At 37.7% G+C, this 20,320-nt stretch overlaps 1 protein-coding gene and 1 long non-coding RNA gene across 2 annotated transcripts; one reads left to right on the top strand and one right to left on the bottom strand.

The window, feature by feature from the left end:
• Positions 1–36: 36 nt before the first annotated feature.
• On the bottom strand, positions 37–20,297 carry LOC121737075 (mitochondrial potassium channel ATP-binding subunit). The gene is made up of 14 exons (XM_042128621.1): positions 20,207–20,297; positions 19,808–20,138; positions 19,339–19,494; positions 17,574–17,719; positions 17,261–17,336; positions 7,759–7,899; positions 7,274–7,458; positions 6,368–6,545; positions 5,198–5,317; positions 4,602–4,705; positions 3,785–3,959; positions 2,165–2,343; positions 1,696–1,843; positions 37–661 (listed from the first exon to the last, which is right to left on the bottom strand). The coding sequence occupies exons 1-14, from the start codon at positions 20,251–20,253 to the stop codon at positions 569–571; spliced, it is 2,079 nt and encodes a 692-aa protein (XP_041984555.1). The 5' UTR covers positions 20,254–20,297; the 3' UTR covers positions 37–568.
• Positions 11,898–16,283, top strand: LOC121737076. Its single transcript, XR_006037097.1, has 4 exons — positions 11,898–11,971; positions 14,536–14,555; positions 15,813–15,846; positions 16,221–16,283. It is a non-coding gene; the product is annotated as an uncharacterized LOC121737076 (long non-coding RNA).
• Positions 20,298–20,320: the final 23 nt, after the last annotated feature.

Here is a 20,320-nt window from a genome sequence, read left to right as displayed (position 1 = left end):
CTTTACGTGTAAATTACTTTGCAAATATAAAAGGATAATAAATTAATTTATAATGTCATAATAAAAAAAAATATAAGGCCCTGCAATTATTTTCATAAGACATTTTACTATTCACAACAATAAATTACAAACTTGCAACTATGTTATTGCTTGGTGCATTTTAAAATTGTACTATCATTCTGTAAGGCAGTTCAATCTATCTATATCAGCTTAGATCCAATACGAAAACTTATAAAAATAAAGAACGTATACAGCCAAATGCTCCTTTTTGAAAGTCATATTTTATAACGTAACGCGGTTTCAAATAATGCTTTTTATTGCAATTATAATTTTGAACTACACGGTCTTGCGCTATGAAACATTGCAGTGAAACTTCGTGTATTTTATTGTGTAGTAAATTTAAAAAAATTGCAGCGATGCTTCGCGTCGGTTCTGCAACTACAGGTTAAAAAAATAGTGTTCTAATGTTTTTCTTTCTTTACGTTTAAATTAAATTGAATCTGAACACAGTAAGCCACAGTATTACTTGTTTTGTGAATTTGACTAAGTATTGTCTAGTTCATCACCATCAACCCGCAGTCCTGGCCTCCGCTTCGTCCTGCTGCTTGATGAGGTTCCAGTAATGACCCTTCATCTTCTTCAACTTCTCGTGGTTGCCCATCTGAAAGTTAAATAATTATTATATGTCAATAAGGTCACAGGAAAGAAGATAGGTAATATTTATTATGAACTCCGTTGCGCCAAAATTCGTTTATCGCGTATGAACCGTACATTTTTACGGCATAAAAAGTATCCTTTGTCCTTTCCCGGGACTCAAAGTATACGAAATTTCAGCTAAATCGGTTCAGCTCAAGCGGACAGACACACTTTTGCATTTTAAATAATATTATAGGTCTACCAGAATCTGATGGCAAAAAGTGAGAAAATAAATTGACTCTAGCAATACCGGGGTAATTGGAATAAAACGTTTTGATCCTTTTTTCCTTATAGCGGCTTATTCTGTGTGTGAAACATGCAAATATAAAACTGTATCCAATGATCAAGGATATTTTTTGAAAATCTGCCGTCTGCCATCAGATTCTGGTAGACCCATAGTATGGCTTCATGTACGAAGTTCAAGCAACATCAAAGGTGTACTAACGTGTAACGCACACTGCTATGGAACATTACTTATTATCGGCACTCCTTCACTATTAGATAACAATAAACATATATATACAAAACTATGCACAAAAATATTAATTATGATACAAATTATATCACAAGCTTTCATAATCTATTTAACATTCAAGTTTTTTTTTACACACGTGTTAGAGCTATGCTTCGGCACGAATGGGCCAGCTCGACCGGAAAAACACCACGCGCTCACAGAAAACCGGCGTGAAACAGCGCTTGCGCTGTGTTTCGCCGAGTGAGTGAGTTTACCGGAGGCCCAATTCCCTACCCTTCCCTTCCCTATTCCCTTCCTTACCCTACCCTGTAATCCTGTTCCCTCTTAAAAGGCCGGCAACGCACCTGCAGCTCTTCTGATGTTGCGTGTGTCCATGGGCGACGGAAGTTGCTTTCCATCAGGTGACCCGTTTGCTCGTTTGCCCCCTTATTTCATTAAAAAAAGTTTTAGGTGACTTGTCCACGGAGCAGACTAACGAATCTGCAGCATTGACCAACGCAACTACTACCAAGGACATCACTCACCTCAACAATCTGCCCCTTGTTCAACACGACGATGATATCCGCACCGCGTATGGTGGACAGTCGGTGAGCTATCACGAGCACCGTGCGCCCCACGGCGGCCGACTCCAGTGCCGTTTGGACCACCTTCTCGCTCGCTGAGTCTAAGGCACTGAAACGAAAACAATATGATCACTCTAATGTTATAATATTATTATGTGTGTGTTGCAGTAAGAAGTTACATACTGCTTGCTGTGGTTATTATCATGTCCTACCTGGTTGCCTCGTCTACTGTATCCCTACCCGGTTACCTCGTTTACTATATCATGTCTTATCCGGTTACCTTATCTACTATATTATATCATATCCTACCTGGTTACATACCATATCCTACCTGGTTACCTCGTCTACTATATCATGTCCTACCAGATTGCCTCATCTACTATTATATCATGTCCTACCACATTGCCTCGTCTACTATATAATGTCCTACCTGGTAGCCTCGTCCAGTATCATAATAGGCGGGTTCTTGAGCACGGCGCGCGCTATGGCAACACGCTGTTTCTGCCCGCCGCTTAATGATATACCGCGCTCGCCGCACATCGTGTCGTAGCCGTCGGGGAAGCCACGTATGAATGCATCAGCGTTAGCCGTACGAGCAGCCGCGTATACCTGAAATTATTTACATAAGATTACTAAAGTGATTTTGATGATGATGGTCTCGAATTACTGTTCTCCCGCTAATAAATGAAACATGTTAGTGCCGGCAACATCTAGTACGCTATATGTAAATATATTATTACGCCCATTCTATATTTCTAAAATCTTCGGAAATTACACATAGTATTGCCAATAGTTTATACTGCGCAACCAGCAGTATTCTTGGTAAAATTTTAACTATCCAAGTTTTTAAAAAATCGCCTAATTATATCGTAACAATGTATACGCCACCTACTGCCAAGATATATGATACTACTAGCGCCATCTACCGTCAAACTGCACGCAATTTATGCCAGAAGTGCTATCTATAGTTAAAGTTTCTACCTCGTCTAGCGCCATCAACCTTCAAACTGCACCGTTAAAGTTTCTACCTCGTCGTCGCCTAGCGTCGGGGCGGCCGTATCTGATGCTCTCTCTCACGGTAGTCGCGAAGAGCACGGGCTCCTGGCCTATCAGGTCGAGCGTGAAGCCGCGCAGCCACTGATAGCACTGATAAACTTATAGAAGAAACAAGAAGCGCCATCTATCTAGGAAACTTATCCTACTACTAGCGCCATTTATCATCGTAATTCGTCGTAAAACTAGAACCATCTATCGTCGAGATTTATCCTATTACTAGCGCCACTTATCGTCAACATTTATCATACAACTAGCGCCATCTACCTCATCATCGCCTAGCGTCGGGGCGGCCGTATCTGATGTTCTATCTCACGGTAGTCGCGAAGAGCACGGGCTCCTGGCCTATCAGGCCGAGCGTGCAGCCACGCAGCCACCGAAAGCACTGATATAAATTTATAGAAGAAACAAGAAGCGCCATCTATCTAGGAAACTTATCCTACTACTAGCGCCATCTATCATCGTAATTCGTCGTAAAACTAGAGCCATCTATCGTCAAGATTTATCCTATTACTAGCGCCACTTATCGTCAACATTTATCATACAACTAGCGCCATCTACCTCATTATCGCCTAGCGTCGGGGCGGCCGTATCTGATGTTCTATCTCACGGTAGTCGCGAAGAGCACGGGCTCCTGGCCTATCAGGCCGATCGTGCACCGCGCAGTTACCGTTAAATAGCACTGATCAACTTACATAAGAAACAAGAAGCGCCATCTATCTAGGAAACTTATTCTACTACAAGCGCCATCTATCATTGTAATTCGTCGTAAAACTAGAGCCATCTATCGTCGAGATTTATCCTATTACTAGCGCCACTTATCGTCCACATTTATCATACAACTAGCTCCATCTACCTCATCATCGCTGGCGTCGGGGCGGTCATTCTGATGTTCTCTCTCACGGTAATCGCAAATTACAAGATAAATAGCACTTATCAAAGGACTAGCGCCATTTATCATCGTATAACTAGCGCCATCTATCATTAAAGTGTTTACCTCGTCGTCGCTAGCGTCGGGACGGCCGTATCTGATATTCTCTTTCACGGTGGTCGCGAAGAGCACGGGTTCCTGTCCTATCAGGCCGAGCGTGCGGCCGCGCAGCCATCGCGCGTCTAGCTCGCGCACGTCCACGCCGTCTATCGTCACGCTGCCAGCGTTCACGTCGTAGAATCTGATGGGAAATATTTACATCTTTACTAATAAAGATCCACACATATTGTATATTGACGAAATTTCACCGTATACACGTCGATTGTTTTTAATAACTTTGTTTTTTAAAAAAAATATAAGGTTATCCAAATGCAGCAGCCGCTTTAGCTATTTTCATTAAAAAAAAATGAAATAAGGGGGCAAACAAGCAAACGGGTCACCTGATGGAAAGCAACTTCCGTCGCCCATGGACACTCGCAGCATCAGAAGAGCTGCAGGTGCGCTGCCGACCTTTTAAGAGGGAATAGGGTAATAGGGGAGGGTAGGGAAGGGAAGGGAGGGTAGGGTAGGGAAGGGAAGGGAGGGTAGGGTAGGGAAGGGAAGGGAGGGTAGGGTAGGTGATTAGGCCTCCGGTAAACTCACTCACTCGGCGAAACACAGCGCAAGCGCTGTTTCACGCCGGTTTTCTGTGAGAACGTGGTACTTGGAAGCATAGCTCTCTCACGTCTAATATTAGATTAACAAGAAAAAAGTCAATACAATAATATATTATATTGAATTTTTTGAGTCCTTGATAGCTGTTATAAGTACTCCGCACATCGATGTCGCATGTACTAACATGTCCACTGGGACAGTCACTATAATCACTATAGTCATTAGTCACCTTTCTAACAGCGCCGCTATTGTAGATTTTCCGTTGCCGGAAGTACCAACGATAGCCACCGTCTTACCCGCCGGGATCTTCAAGTTGAAATTCTTCAGTACCACCTGAAATTGCATTTTTTTTATTATCATAGTATGTCTAACTCTTAAGTCAGAATTATTATACTTTTGCTGTTCTTTTCATAACTGATAAATTCAGCAACAATCTTCACTACGGATACAAAGATTTAGAAGAACCAACGCCATTATTTAAAAAAAGTTAGTATCTATATACACCATGCCGAAGTTCCGCGGCGGAAGTTCGGCATGATTCCGTCTGCAATGTATTAATTACCGATGACACACCATGCCAAAATTCCGTCGCGTTTTTGTATTGTATGCGTTTGACATTGCTGACGTAATCATGACGAACTTTCGCCGCGGATCCTCGGCATGGTGTGTTTAGACATTCGTAGATTTAGACACTTAAAGTATGTACTAACTATTTCCAATATTTCAAGTTTCGACTGACAGTTGTTTAAAATAACTGTCGGAAGATTCTTGGAGCACCGTCAAAACAACCTTATATAAACTGTAAAAGATTCTTGTATCACTCACCGCGTCAGGCCGCGTGGGATAAGCGAAGGTAACGTCCCGGAACTCTATGTCGCCTCGCAACTCGTGGTACTTGATCACGCGAGTACCCGACGTGTCCATAGCCGGCTGCTTGTTTATGTACTGAAATATAGATAATGCAAAATCAGTTTCATGTAAAAACTTTTTGTAAATAAAAGAAATATAAAAACAATTTTTTGTTCGACATTGTAGTTGTACACTTTAAGATCGGTTTGTGAAAATGGAGGCACGGTGCAATCTTTTTGTATTTAAAAGAAAGCTCTATATATAGCATAATCTACTTCGAATTTCGTATCAAATTTAACTAAACACAATCTCTTACATTCCAATAGGCTACTTGACCTATATTCAATTTCATTGAACAAATACATATTTCTAGTAGAACTTGGCCTAGGAAACCGTATTTCACCCTTATCATCAAATAAAAGCTTATGAGTGATAAATAAAGTCGATTTGAAAATATGATTTGTACTGACGAAAACGCTTTTGCGGTACTTCCGATTTGGATGTGACGTCATCAGACTCGTAATTTAATATCTTTAATTATCGCGCTCGTTATATGTAAGTTTATTTGTACATAAATAATAAGAATAAGCATAGAAAGATTTGTAAAATAAATTTTCTTGAATAATTCAAAGAAAACATCAGTTTTAAATATTTTCTCAATTTATTGTAGAAGGGAAATGAAATGGCCAAAACTTTTCTCCAAAAGTTTTTAATATTACAAATGATTTTTAATTTCTTATTTAATTATTTTATAATTTTTGGGCACTTTTAGACTCGTACATTTAGCACATAAAAAAAAATCAATAAAGAAAGTATAAAATAAGTACAAAAAATATGACGTCACACTATGGCGGACAGTGTTGTGGACAGTGTTTTCGGCGCCATTTAAAAGGCATATTTTTAAATCAAGATTTTTATGGGTTTCTACTGTTTAAAATATTAAAATATTAGTTTTTTGGTGAAAATGGATGATTAAGAAGCGATTAGCATAAAGAAAAAAATAGGTCAAGTAGCCTATTGTTCAAAACTCATCCCACTCGCCTTAAACTCATCCCACTCTCCTCAAACTTTTCTCACTCACCTGTAACTGGTCCCACTCAACCCAAACTCGTACCACTCACCTCAAAAAATCGAATTCGTACTCACCTCAAAAACTCGTCCGCCCGCACTCAGGCCCTTCACCACGGAGCCAAACAGTAGCGACAGCTGCGCGACAGACCGCTGCACTGTCTGCGCGTTGACGAGGAAAGCCATCACGTCACCAGCGGTCATTTGACCCGCCGCCATCAGGTGACCGCCTAGAAACATAGTACCGAGCACCATGCTGGAAAAAGTAATACAAGTACTGTATATAGTAATATATAATCTTATATCTTTAAACGAGCAATTCTTGTATATTATATATATTTGGAATCTCGGAATCGGTTCCAACGATTTTCATGAAAATTAGTATTTAGGGGGTTTCGAGGGCGCTAAATCGATATAGCTAGGAATCATTTTTAGAAAATGTCATTTTATTCGTGTTTTATCGAATACCGAGCAAAGCTCGGTCAAATAGCTAGTATATATAATATAACCAAGTGGTGTAAAATAACAATATGGAATAATACGTTAATCCGTTAGGAAAAAACAGTTAATTTTTCTTATACTTTGATAGAAGTAGTGGCTTCATTGGTCGCTTTCTCATTCGATAACGTTGTGTATAGGCCGCGTAAAACTTTAAGATCGTTCAGCAAAACTGGAATAAGCGCATGTGTACAACATCTACCACTAACACAACTGACCACCGATCTATTGGTGGATTAGCTATTCCGTTGCCGAGCGATCTTAAAAATTGAGGAGACTTAATCCGTTTTCGACCAAAAACGTAGAAGGTAAATTGCTGCATATACAGGTTGTAACAAAACTAAGTGATAATTCTTTAGGGTGTGTGACGTGTGTGTGGTTCTTTCAGCGCTGCTACTTTTACAGTGAACTTTATAGTAACACATACAAACCCTAAAGTATTATCACTTACTTTTGTTACACCTTGTATCTACATAGATGTATTACCCGTTCAAAAACAAATTCGTCCCAGCCTGGAACAGTCCCACTCCCAGTCCCAACTCCATGTTCAGTTCCGCAGCGGCTTCACACTCGGCCGCGAAGAGCCGCGCCTCGTTCTCCTCGCCGGCAAACGCGCGCACCGTCCGCATGTTAGATATCGCCTCCTCCGCTACTAGTGTTGCTTTCTCTATCTGAAAATTGGACATGCATACTAATAAATAAATGCAAAAGTGTGTCTGTTTGTCTATTACAAATTCAAAAGTATACTCTACTCTGTATCTGTATGTCTGTTGCCGCTGAACTTATTTCGTTCAAATTTGGTATGGAAAAGTTTGATCTACTGAACACTAGATGAAGTTTTTTTGGGTTTGTTTGGAGTTTATGTGATAATTAGGCATTAAAGACGTGAATATAATATGTATGCGAGTAAAAGAGAGATCAGTAAATGTATGAATTTTGGTTCTATCTATGGTTTTATTTACAAATATTACCTGAGCTTGCGCATCTCTGGACAATTTCCTCAACAAGGAACCAATGAATGTGCCACCTATGACCACGGATGGCACACACAACATGGTGAGGCCAGTCAGATGTGGGGAGATGATGAGCAGGCTCACTGCTGATCCCACCACCTGAAACAGATAAGACACGAATCATGATTGTATTAAGAATACAATATGATGAACATAAATATCACATAACAACCACAGGTGTTCGCGCCCTTAGCGCAAACAACAGCGCGACTGTGTTCGCGGCCTTAGCGGGCCCTGGCGGGGCGCGCGGGGCGCGGCTCGCGGACCCCTTTCACCTCACGCTGCGCGGGCGCAGCTACCACTCTTCATCGGGCCGACTCGACAGCTAGTCGTTACCAATTGCTTATTAACTTATATCAAAATATACACGTCAGACACAGTCCGCCTTTTATTAGAAGATTCCCACGCAATCATTTGGTCCATCTACCGGGAACAGAAGAAACCAGGAATTTATAAGAAGAATCAGGTGTTGAGTGAGTTCGTTCCGATTTTCCTTTGTTTTCCCTTGTCTCTTTTCTATGCCTCTTATTTCCAGGCTTGCCTTTATTTTAAACTAAGCTTAGCTGTTTATTTGTGAGCGCTGGAGTTGTGCATATCGTAAGACTAGGGCGTTGACCTTCTCATGTCATTGACCGCTAGCCGCGGCCATTTTGTGTACGCTCAAAAATTGCAACATCATTGCATTTTTACTTTTGTACTGCCACTTTTTCTCCCCCTTAGTCCCTTTATTGCATTATTTCATTTAAAAATAATCGTTTTCCCATTTCCTTTTTTTTGCTTTCAAATTTCAACCTTTTTTCAACTTAAATTTTATTTCTAGCCATGGATCGCTTAATCAGGAAACGTAGTTCCATGAAAGCAAAGCTGACTTCATTTTCTAATTATTTAGAAATTCTAGACAGTTGTTCCTCTTTGTCAGATTTACAAGCCACAGAACTACAAGGTCGTTTAAGTAAGATAGAAAGCTTATACGATGAATTCGATCAGTTGCAGGTGGAGATTGAGCTGTTGTCGGAGGATACTGACGAGGCATTTGCGGCCCGGGAAGCTTTCGAGCAGGCTTATCATAGACTCGTCGCTACGGGTCGGTGCTTTCTTACTCGCCATGAGCGTAAGCACCAGCTGGAGTCTGCAGGTGGCTTCGGGTCGGGCTCCGAAGACACAGTACAACAAACATGTAAGAATAACTTTGTTCGCTTGCCAAAAATTGATTTACCTCATTTTGATGGTAGTTATGAGTACTGGCTCGAATTTCGTGATACATTTCTTTCGCTAATTCATCACAACAATAGCATAGATAACATTAATAAATTTCACTATTTACGTGCTTGTGTTAAGGGTAGTGCGGTCGAAATAATTAAAAATATGGATTTTAAGGCCGATAATTATTTAATCGCATGGGAACTACTATGTGAACGCTATAACAATAGTCGTTTGCTCACAAATAATCACATTCAAGCTTTATTTAATGTCGAGCCTATTTTACGTGAATCCCATGTTGCACTACGTCAGCTGATTGATGTTATCAATAAAAATATTAGGGCTTTAAAAACTCTTAATGAGCCTGTTCAACAATGGGACACACTTCTCCTCTTCATAATGTCTAATAAATTAGATATTGTTACGGGTAGAAAGTGGGAGGAATTTCGTAACACGTTATCTACGTCGCCTACTTTATCCCAATTTTGCTCGTTTTTAAGCGATAAAGCAGATTTGCTAGAAACTTTAGAGGATAATTTAAATAATACAACAAGTAAGACTAACACTAACAATATACTAACAAATAAACAATCACAAAATTACAAATCAAAAAATTACTTAATTACTACTACTAACAAAACTAACACAAATAATAATTTTCAATTACGTTGTCCATTATGTTCTAAAAATCATTTACTATTTAATTGCGAATCATTTAAAAGCTTATCAGTAGAATCGAGGATAAAAAAGGCAAACGAACTTAAGGTTTGCACTAATTGTCTACGTAATGGTCATTTCGAAAAGAAATGCAAACTGTCGAATTGCAAGTATTGTGCCGGCAGACATAATACTCTTTTGCATACCGACAAACCTGATAAACCCTTTAATAATCCCATGCCAAAACCATCCGATAATATCACTCTTTCGACGAATGCTTCATTTATACAGCCTACTACTGATATAAATGTTTTGCTTTCCACAGCGATGGTGAAGGTGATTAACGAAAAGGGCAAGAAGTACGACGCACGCCTACTTCTAGACAACGGCAGTACAGTCAACTTCGTTAGTTCAAGTTTTTGCAACAAGTTGGGTTTGTCCCGACGCGGTACGTACTCCACAGTCACAGGTGTTAACAACCAAACTAGTTTCAGTTCACAATCTTGTAACTTACATATTGAGCCTTATTATGGTGAATATTCTTTTAACATCAGCTGTCTTATTTTACCGCAAATCACACAAATTTTACCGTCTACGCCAATCGACATTAGCAAGATTCCGATACCTACGGGCATACAACTAGCTGATCCATCGTTCTATATACCGTCAGTCATAGACGTACTTGTAGGTGCGGAAGTATTTTGGGACGTCATTTTAAGTAACCGTGTTAATTTAGGCAAAAATTTACCTATTTTATGTGAAAGCAGGCTAGGGTGGCTAATATCAGGCAGTATTGGTGCACGCAAATCCCTTTCATACAATAATAATTCTTGCGACAGCAAAAACCTGATTTGTAATTTTTCACAGTCTGAATTTAACATGGACTTAGCCAAATTTTGGGAACTAGATTCGATATCTTCAACGCACTCGCTCTCGACAGAAGAACGAGCATGCGAAGACAGTTTTTATAAAAATACACGTAGGTCAGATGAAGGTCATTTCATTGTTAAAATGCCACTTAAGCTCGATCCTAGCGTCTTAGGCAAATCATATGAAATGGCTAAGCATAGATTATTTTCATTAGAAAAACGATTTCAACGCGATCAGTCGTTTAAATCGATGTATTTAGATTTTATGCGGGAATACCTAGAATTAGGTCACATGTCGCTCGACACTGATAACGACCACAATGACGGGATCGTTAAGTATTATTTTCCACATCACGGTGTCTTACGCGAGTCTAGTACGACGACAAAGTTACGTGTCGTGTTCGACGGGTCGGCTAAAACGTCGACAGGCGTGTCAGTCAACGACATACAGATGGTCGGACCCACCGTGCAGGACGATCTTTTTTCAATTTTAATTCGATTCCGGCAGCACAAATTTATCGTGTCATGTGACGTCGAAAAAATGTACCGCTCCATAATTTTAGACGAATCACAGCGATCGTTGCAAAAAATTGTTTTTCGTTTCGATCCGAGCGAATCACTTCAAACTTACACACTAAACACTCTTACTTACGGAACGGCGTCAGCACCGTACCTAGCGACTAAGTGTTTAGTCAGTCTCGCTGATAAGGCTAGTAACGACAAAGTTAAGTCTTCAATTCAACGAGATTTTTATATCGATGATTACATAAGCGGTGGAGATACAATCTCTGAAACAATCGACTTATGTAAGGAGGTAATAGGTATTTTATCATCAGCAAAATTTAATCTTCGTAAATTTCAATCAAATAGCCCGGAAATATTAAAATCGATAGTACATAATCAGGAAAACGTAAATAATTTTTTAGATCTTTCGCGTAATAATTTAAATTTAAGTACAAAAACATTAGGCGTAAACTGGCTAAGCGACATCGATTGTCTTTCATTTCGCATAAATATAGATAAACATAAAAATATAACAAAACGATACATTTTATCGGTTATCAGTCAAATTTTTGATCCTTTGGGTCTAGTTGGACCTTGTATTCTAGAAGCAAAAATTATAATGCAACGGCTATGGATTAATAAGTCCGACTGGGACGAAACAATAACTGGCGAAATTGCACATCAATGGCATTCGTTTGCCAATGCTTTATCTTCACTTAATAATTTACGTATATCTCGATGCGTTTTTTCTAGTGATGCAGTGACGCGCGAAGTGCATATCTTTAGTGACGCTTCGGAGCGCGCTTACGGCGCTTGTTTATATATCCGTACAGTCGATCGGTACGGTAATATTAAAGTTTCGTTACTCACTTCGAAAAATCGTATAGCACCTATCAAACCGACGACTATTCCTCGATTGGAATTGTGCGGTGCCCTGTTAGGTGGGCATTTTCAAAAAAATGTGTACCCCTGGTTTTTACCTTGTCCCTTGACTTCGCTACAGATTATTTGTAAAAAATTACATACTAACATTTTGTAATTTTAATGTAGGAGCATAAACAAGTTTTCTTTTATTAAAATACATTCACGTTTGTATATAATTTTATTTAGTATGAGATTTATAAGGGTTTTTAAGTACCGAAACCTATTAAATTCACCTGTCCCCTTCCCAGAAGTTGTAACAAAATCTTTAATAACTATTTTTTTTCTTAAAGTAAGTTACTTAAAAAACATATGTTAGATTCTTAAATACTTAATGTATCAATTGAATGTCTTGTTATTGAAAAATCTAACATAATTTAACTACAAATTAATTAAAATTATAATCATGAAAAAACAACCCGGCCGGAATGTTCGGTTTAGTGACCGTTTTTTTTAGTTTTATAAACATACTACAAAAATATTTTCGGCACTAAATGATAGCACTATATTTCATTGTACATCGAGAAACTTCAATTTAAATTTAGTAGTTAAAAATCTGCTACAAGACTCGGACGCAGGTTGGATGGTTCTTCAGGAACGGTTTATTTGTTCAGATAAGTGACCATATTTTGTAAGCATTATTATACTTTCTCCAACTGTTTTTACTGTTGACACGTTGCAAAATTAGTTTAGTATTTAGTATAAAAAATGAAATTGTGATAACTATTATCGGTTATTTACAAACACTTTAAAAGTAAAAGAAAGTAATATTACGTGACTTCCGACTTGTGACTTTTCGTATGGTCACATATAATGGAACGGACAAGTCACAACAGGCGGAAAGCATAAGGCTTAGTTCACATTTTAAATTAATTATTTTTTTATTCACAGATTTTATTAAGAAAATTGGAGATTTTTAAACTGGTACGATTAACGTACAAATATATTTTTTATTACTTATGTGTTAAGGTGACGCCGCGTTAAAGTAAAAAACCGTTTTGGATATGTTTTAGATTGCTAGTTTTCTATGAAAGGCCGGCCCGGCCTCTCACAGAAAACAAGCAATGGAACAGCAAAAAATGGAAAGGGCGTAAGCGACAAAATAGTTTTGTCGCGTAATTTAAAAACCATAAATACATTTCATATAAGCTATGGGCAAATTAAAGTGTATGCTTGAACCAATCCATGTACATTTTTGGAAGCTTAAATCACTCTCCTCTGTAGGGAAAAATAGGAATCCTTTTTTTTTACACAGGTCTATTTGATTGATTATTCTGTGTTATAAAAGTTGACCAATCGTGTTATGCTATGGGTAAATCAAAGACAAAGACATGATAAATACTGCCAATGAACTTTAATTTCTTAGCTTTAGTTATTGCTGAGAAAAATCGATATCGCTACAGCCAAATCATAAAGGCGTCGACTTTACTTAACAATAACAAATATACTATTTAAAATTTAAGTACCTAAAAGTTTTATGTTTTTTAAAAATTTTGATTTTATTTCCACTACTTTTCTATCAGTAAAGTTGAAAATCATTTTGTGTCGTTGATATTTGCAGATTTATAATAACTAGACATCAGATTATATGCATTTGCATACTTGCATATGCAAATGCATATAATGTCACTTTTTAGGCGATAGTGCATATTTTGGCAATTTTTCGTTGATAGTGCATATTTCGGTAGTTTAACTTCCATGGGCATTAAGATTGCAATCGGAAAATGTTGGTAGAAAATTATTATTGGCGTATAATAAATAAATAAAAAGTCTTTATTTCAAGAAATTAAAAATCCTGGATTTTATGAAATTATAAAAATTGGCGCTTTTATTAATGTCACTACCGGAAAAGTCTTCAAAAAAATAATAAATTTTAATATTAAGTGACTTTTGATTGTGCATATTTTGTGCATATTTCGACCATTTTTCGTGCATATTTGCATGGATATTTCGGCACTTTGATCGTGCATATAATCCGATGTCATTAATAACTTAGGAATTCGTAGACATGTGAACACATCTTTATGATTATGAGATGTTCGTCCCTCTAATTATTGAAGTTAAATCTATGAAATCAAAGAATTTTTTACTTTTATAAGTAGTGCAACAATAAAAATGTTTAAATAAAAGGTTTTTGTGTTATAAAAACTCCTTTAAATATGTTAAATATTACTTACTCATGTAAAAAAATGAAAAATAACGTAGTGGTTGGGTCACATAGTCACACTATGGATTAAAAATAATTGCTACTCTTGTTGATCCTTGAAATTATCTAAATTTTTTTTAATAAACAATTAAATATGCATTTCACTAGATTAAATTAACGAAGAAATCCATTTATTGCTGTATTTTTTTGTATTAAATTATATTTTACATTTAGTCGCACAACGGAATCTGTTTCGTCGAAAATTCGATTTTGTTTCAATAATATCAGAATAATATAACGTTTTCAGCGTTCTTTTTAACTTATTCCATTAGTTCAATATTTTTCCTTGTATATGACATTCAAAAAAAGGTAAATAAATGACCTTAAAAAATATAGACATATTTTTGCAAGGGTACACGTTTTTTTGAAAATGCCCAGGTACGAGATTGTGCACTAAGGTAAAATCTGCATTAACTATTAACATAAATAGGTTCATATTTTGGTGTGATTCATCTATAGTGTTGGGGTGGTTGTCGACACCTGTGAACCAACTCAAGCCGTTTGTCAAAAATCGTGTTTGCGAAATACAAGAAAGCACGCTTGGTTGTGAATGGCGTTACGTACCGTCAAAGGCTAACCCGAGTGACCTTGTTTCACGTGGAATGTCAGCTGATCAGATTATTGATTCGTCATTATGGTGGGAAAGTTCCCCTTTTCTTTCACAAAATGAAACTTATTGGCCAAAATTACCTACTGACCCCGCGAAACAAGATCTTCCAGATATTTCGAATCATATTTCTTTAAATATTTCAAGTGACATTAGTAATCAGCTACATAATAATAATGAAAATCGATTGCATGATTACACCTTAATTCATAATTTAATAGAAAAATATTCGAATTTAAAATATTTACAGAGGATAGTTGCATATTTACAAAGATTTATTTACAATTTAAAACATAAAAATAAAAAAATAAAAGGATTGCTTACCTATGATGAACTTCAAAACTCTTTAACTCATATTATCCTTGCAGGACAACAACAAATGTTTCCCGAGGAATACATCATTTTAAAGGCGGGAGGGCTTTTACCGCGGAAAAATAAACTTAATAATTTATCACCTTTTATTGACAATAGTAATATCATTCGTGTAGGCGGAAGGCTTAACAATTCACCTTATGATTACAATGTTAAGCATCCGATATTATTATGTAGTAAGCATAAGCTTACAAAGTTAATATTTGAATCACAGCATGTAAGCCTATTGCATGCTGGTCCACAATTACTTTTGGCAAATATTTATCAAAATTATTGGCCTGTGGGGGGCAGAAACTTAGCAAAATCTATTGTCCATAAATGTTTAAAATGTTTTAGGTATAGAGCCGAAAATTTACAACCAGTAATGGGACAGCTTCCTGCCGTTCGTAGCAAACTTGAATTTCCTTTTCTACATTGTTCAGCAGATTATGCGGGTCCAGTACTTATAGCTGACCGGAAGGGTCGAGGATGCAAGCTAACAAAGTCTTACTTGTGTATCATCGTCTGTCTCGCTACGAAGGCCGTGCATTTGGAGCTCGTCACGGAGCTCACCAAACAGGCTTATATCGCTGCGCTAAATAGATTTATCGCCCGCCGCGGTAAGCCGCGCAGTATTCTGTCCGACAACGGCACAAACTTTGTAGGCGCTGCTAATGAGCTTTCTTCTTTCTTGCAGGAACCTGATATTCCTTCTGAGTTCGCCAACGAAGGTATAGAATTTTCTTTTGTACCTCCTTATACTCCGCACTTCAATGGGATCGCCGAGGCTGCTGTCAAATCGACAAAACACCATTTAAAACGATTGCTACAGCAAACGCACTTTACTTATGAGGAGCTAGCCACATGTTTAACTCAAATAGAGGCAGTCTTAAATTCCCGTCCCCTCACTCCTCTCTCGTCAGACCCTCACGATTTTTCCGTCCTTACCCCCGCTCATTTCCTCATCGGACGCTCGCTCACATCTGTGCCTCAAGCACGGGCCCCAGATGGAAACATTACAAGCCTTCAGCGTTACCAGCGAGTGGCCCGCATAAAGGATCATTTTTGGACTCGTTTCCAATTAGAGTATATTTCTACATTACAGAAAAAGACCAAGTGGCACACTTCCCATGGTGCCATATCAGTGGGCACGCTCGTGCTCATCAGGAACAAGGATGTCCCACCTCTCTGCTGGCTCTTGGGCAGAGTCGTCCACCTGCATCCCGGCGCCGACGGTGTCACCAGGGTGGCTGACATCAATACCCGGAAGGGTATCATCAGGAGGGCCTTCAACGCCATCTGCCCTCTTCCTATTGAAGACACTTCAAGGCGGGGAGCATGTTCGCGCCCTTAGCGCAAACAACAGCGCGACTGTGTTCGCGGCCTTAGCGGGCCCTGGCGGGGCGCGCGGGGCGCGGCTCGCGGACCCCTTTCACCTCACGCTGCGCGGGCGCAGCTACCACTCTTCATCGGGCCGACTCGACAGCTAGTCGTTACCAATTGCTTATTAACTTATATCAAAATATACACGTCAGACACAGTCCGCCTTTTATTAGAAGATTCCCACGCAATCAACAGGTGTATAAAGGATTTAGAAAGCAAAATATAATAATATCAAATTGAAATAAACAAGATATTTAATTGAAAATACAAACTACATCATTTTTTATAAAATGGACAGCTAATAGGTACATCGTTGCTAAACTTAACTATTACATATTAAAAAAAAAAAACGTAACTCCCATACTTCAACCATTTTGAATTTGGTTCCTTTTCACACACTAAAATATGACAATAGCTACGAAACATCAACACTCAAATTTACGAAATAAAGCCGTTGACAATAATTGTCACTTATATTAATGAATATAATTAAATTACACAAAATTCTTGCATGTACTTGGATCTCTTTTTTCAAAAAGTATGCATGTATTCGGGGTCTCTTTTTGCATAAAGTATGCATGTATTGGGGTCTCTTTTTGTAGCTTGCATAACAATTTTTTTGACACACTTCTTACTTTTGACTCTTCCTTTGACTTTCCTACTTTTTATTATTTGTAAAGATAATGTACATAATATTCTTTGCTAAAATTTATGCAATTTACTACTGTGTCTCAATATACAAGAATTAAGAAAGCATGTTACCTGAGTAATTGCTCGTAGTCCACCAGAAATGGTCTGTTTGAATGAACTCTTGAAATCTTGAACATCAACTGTTATTCTGTACACAATATTTTTGTGAATATTATTAATATATATAAAAAACATGTCTTATATAACCTAGAGAGTAGAGACTAAACCTTTGGTTATGTAAAATTATATAAGTAAACAGAAAAAAACAATCTTGCACTATATTTTATGTTTGTTTTGATTTCGTTGATTTTAAATAAATAAATATAGTGAAAACAGCACAAAATGATTGTTTTATCACATCTACCAAACAAAATGATTCTATAACCTGTTGACCAGCTCTCCTGTTCTCTCCTGATCAAAGAACGCCATGTCCTGGTTGAGTATAGACACAAAGAGGTCCTGCTTCATCTGCGCCGCCACTCTCTCGCCCACTTGTGCCAGTAGATGTATGTAGAAGAATGTAAATGTTGCCTAAAATATTGAGAATTCTACATACAAGTTTACCGGAGGCCCAATCCCCTACCCTATTCCCTTCTCTACCCTCCCCTTCCCATCCCTACCCTCCCCTATTACCCTATTCCCTCTTAAAAGGCCGGCAACGCACCTGCAGCTCTTCTGATGCTGCGGGTGTCCATGGGCGACGGAAGTTGCTTTCCATCAGGTGACCCGTTTGCTCGTTTGCCCCCTTATTTCATAAAAAAAAATACTAAAAGTTTCTGTATGTGTCTACTTATTAATTCTAAATTATATACAAATTGTCAGGATTGGGTTGTGCCTTTTTAGCATTTTATAATATAGTAGCTAAAAGCCAAGATTTGTGAGGGCTTGAATAGTCACACCTTGACTGACTGACTAATCATAATCATAATTAACGCCTCCGTCACAGTATAGCAATATTAGTCCCTACAGTAACGAAACGCCTTTGATGTCGCACGATGCCGCCACCGATGACAGGTACCGAGCAGATATGCCAGGGTTGCCACGAGACGGGAAATAAAATAAAAATAAAATATTGTGCTTGTAATGCAAATGTTATCATTTAATCTGTTTAATCAGCGTGTTCTATTTACATATTATGTCGTACCGGTGCGGGAGCTATATTATATTACTAGCTGTCCCGGCAAACATTGTTTTGCCCATATTAATACTCCCCACACCGGTTTCGGTGACGGTGGCCGGTTTCATTGAAACCAGACCAGGTACGCAGGAGTAGTTTTATAGTGCCCAAGTGTGTACACAAGAGCACTCTCTATTCCTTTACTCTCATAACCCAGTGGGACGGAAGACCGACACGACCGGCGAGAGATCAGGCGCAGGACCGACTTTTTACATGCCCATCCGACGCATGGATCATCCATGCGTCGGATGGGGGGTTTGCCCATATTATTGAAGTGACTAATATATATAAGAGACCTGGCTCGCTTAGGCATTTTCAAATATTTAAGAAAATGTTAATAGCGTGTAATATTCTAACTCTGAAAAGAACTAATAGATCTAAACTCCCCTCTCGCACTTTCCCCTCTTGATGACGCCCACTTCGCAACGGGCCGTGCAATAGAAATCGTAATACATATTTTAATTTCACCATAACTTCAAAATCAAATATCCAATTTTAGTCATTCAAAGACCAAATATTATCTACATAAACTGTACTAAGTGATTAAATAATTTATTTTGATAAGGATTAATAGCATGAGTAAAATAAACGCGTTTAAATGTAGTCCAAAAAAATTCAAGATTTTTTAAATAAAAAAATTGTTGTTGTGCCTCACTCGACATAGATAGGTATAGTGTGTCACGGACTTTTTTGTAGATATTTATAATATCAGGGCAGCGTACGCAAAATAAATAACTTTTCTGGTTGATTTTTTACACATTGTCTCCGAAAAACCCAAATATCTAATGGAAACCTATTTTTTCCTAAATAAAATTTAGCCTATGTTACTCGTGGATAATGTAGCTATCGAAGGGTGAAAGAATTTTAAAAATCGGTCCAGTAGTTTTTGGGCCTATTCATTACAATTATACAAACAAAGTTTACCTCTTTATAATATTAGTATAGATTATAATATTTAAAAATATTATTTTACCTGTCCAATATACAATGATATGAGCTTCAATGCTGGAAACTTTATCTCCTCAATAAAGTCTGCTCCAGGATTGTGCTTCATGTTGGCAAGCACATTCACTATAACACCCAACATTGCTGGTATGTAAACATTCAAAAATGCCACAGCCAATGCTGACTGAAAAAAAAATTTAGGGTTATTTAAAATTATTTATTTTAGAAAAGCATCTATGTAAAATAAAGTGGTGAGCAAAATGACAACAATACAGTCTCTGATTATTTTTTCCTGTGAATATAGGTACTAACTTTACATAAGTATAACAAGCTTAGTTACTAATATTTTAGTATTTTTACTAGAAATAAAGATGTTAGGGACAATAATTTGACAAATTTATTTGTATAATCTGCCACTTTGTTTATAATTCTTCTGGAGAATGAAACGATTTCTGTACTGCAGTTTCATTAGTAACTTTTTAAAAGAAAATACTTACAGCTACAGCTGCAGCCAACAACCATTTGTGTGGTTTGAGATAGTCGAAGAATCTTCTCCAGTCAAACTTTGCGCTGTCCTCGTGTACATTTGGTCTACGCTGAATAACCCTTGAATGAGTCTGAGCCTTACATAGAGCTGTGTAGTTGTTTATAAGTAAATGAGAGGATAAACCGATACTAATTCCAGTGCATATCTTCCAGGGACTGCATAGAATACCAAACTTCTCGCTAGTATTCTTAAAATTAGAATATACATGATTCTTTAACTCATTCGACGACTTGGTCTTGATTAAATTAATAAATTGACCTTTGCTCTGTACTGTTAGCAATCTGAAAGACATAGGATTCATTATTTTGTTACAAATTGTTTATTATAGTTTTAAGTAGCTGCTCTTTACCTTTGCCGCAAAAGCTGACATGACTGCGTTTGTATAATTTGCCACATCTTATATAATATTATAATACATAGCCTCAAATTTGTGTTATTTATTCATAATTTATAGTAACGTACT

Source organism: Aricia agestis, chromosome 20 (assembly GCF_905147365.1).
Source record: "Aricia agestis chromosome 20, ilAriAges1.1, whole genome shotgun sequence".
NCBI classification, from domain to species: domain Eukaryota; kingdom Metazoa; phylum Arthropoda; class Insecta; order Lepidoptera; family Lycaenidae; genus Aricia; species Aricia agestis.
This window is presented reverse-complemented; position numbering and strand designations above follow the sequence as displayed.

Coding starts and splice junctions, on each gene's coding strand:
- LOC121737075 (XM_042128621.1), bottom strand. CDS start 20,253: ATGTGGCAAATTATACAAACGCAGTCATGTCAGCTTTTGCGGCAAAG. Junction 17,720..19,338: donor TATCATTGTATATTGGACAG/GTAAAATAATAT, acceptor TCAATATTTTAG/GCAACATTTACATTCTTCTA. Junction 1,844..2,164: donor ATACTGGACGAGGCTACCAG/GTAGGACATTAT, acceptor TTTTCGTTTCAG/TGCCTTAGACTCAGCGAGCG.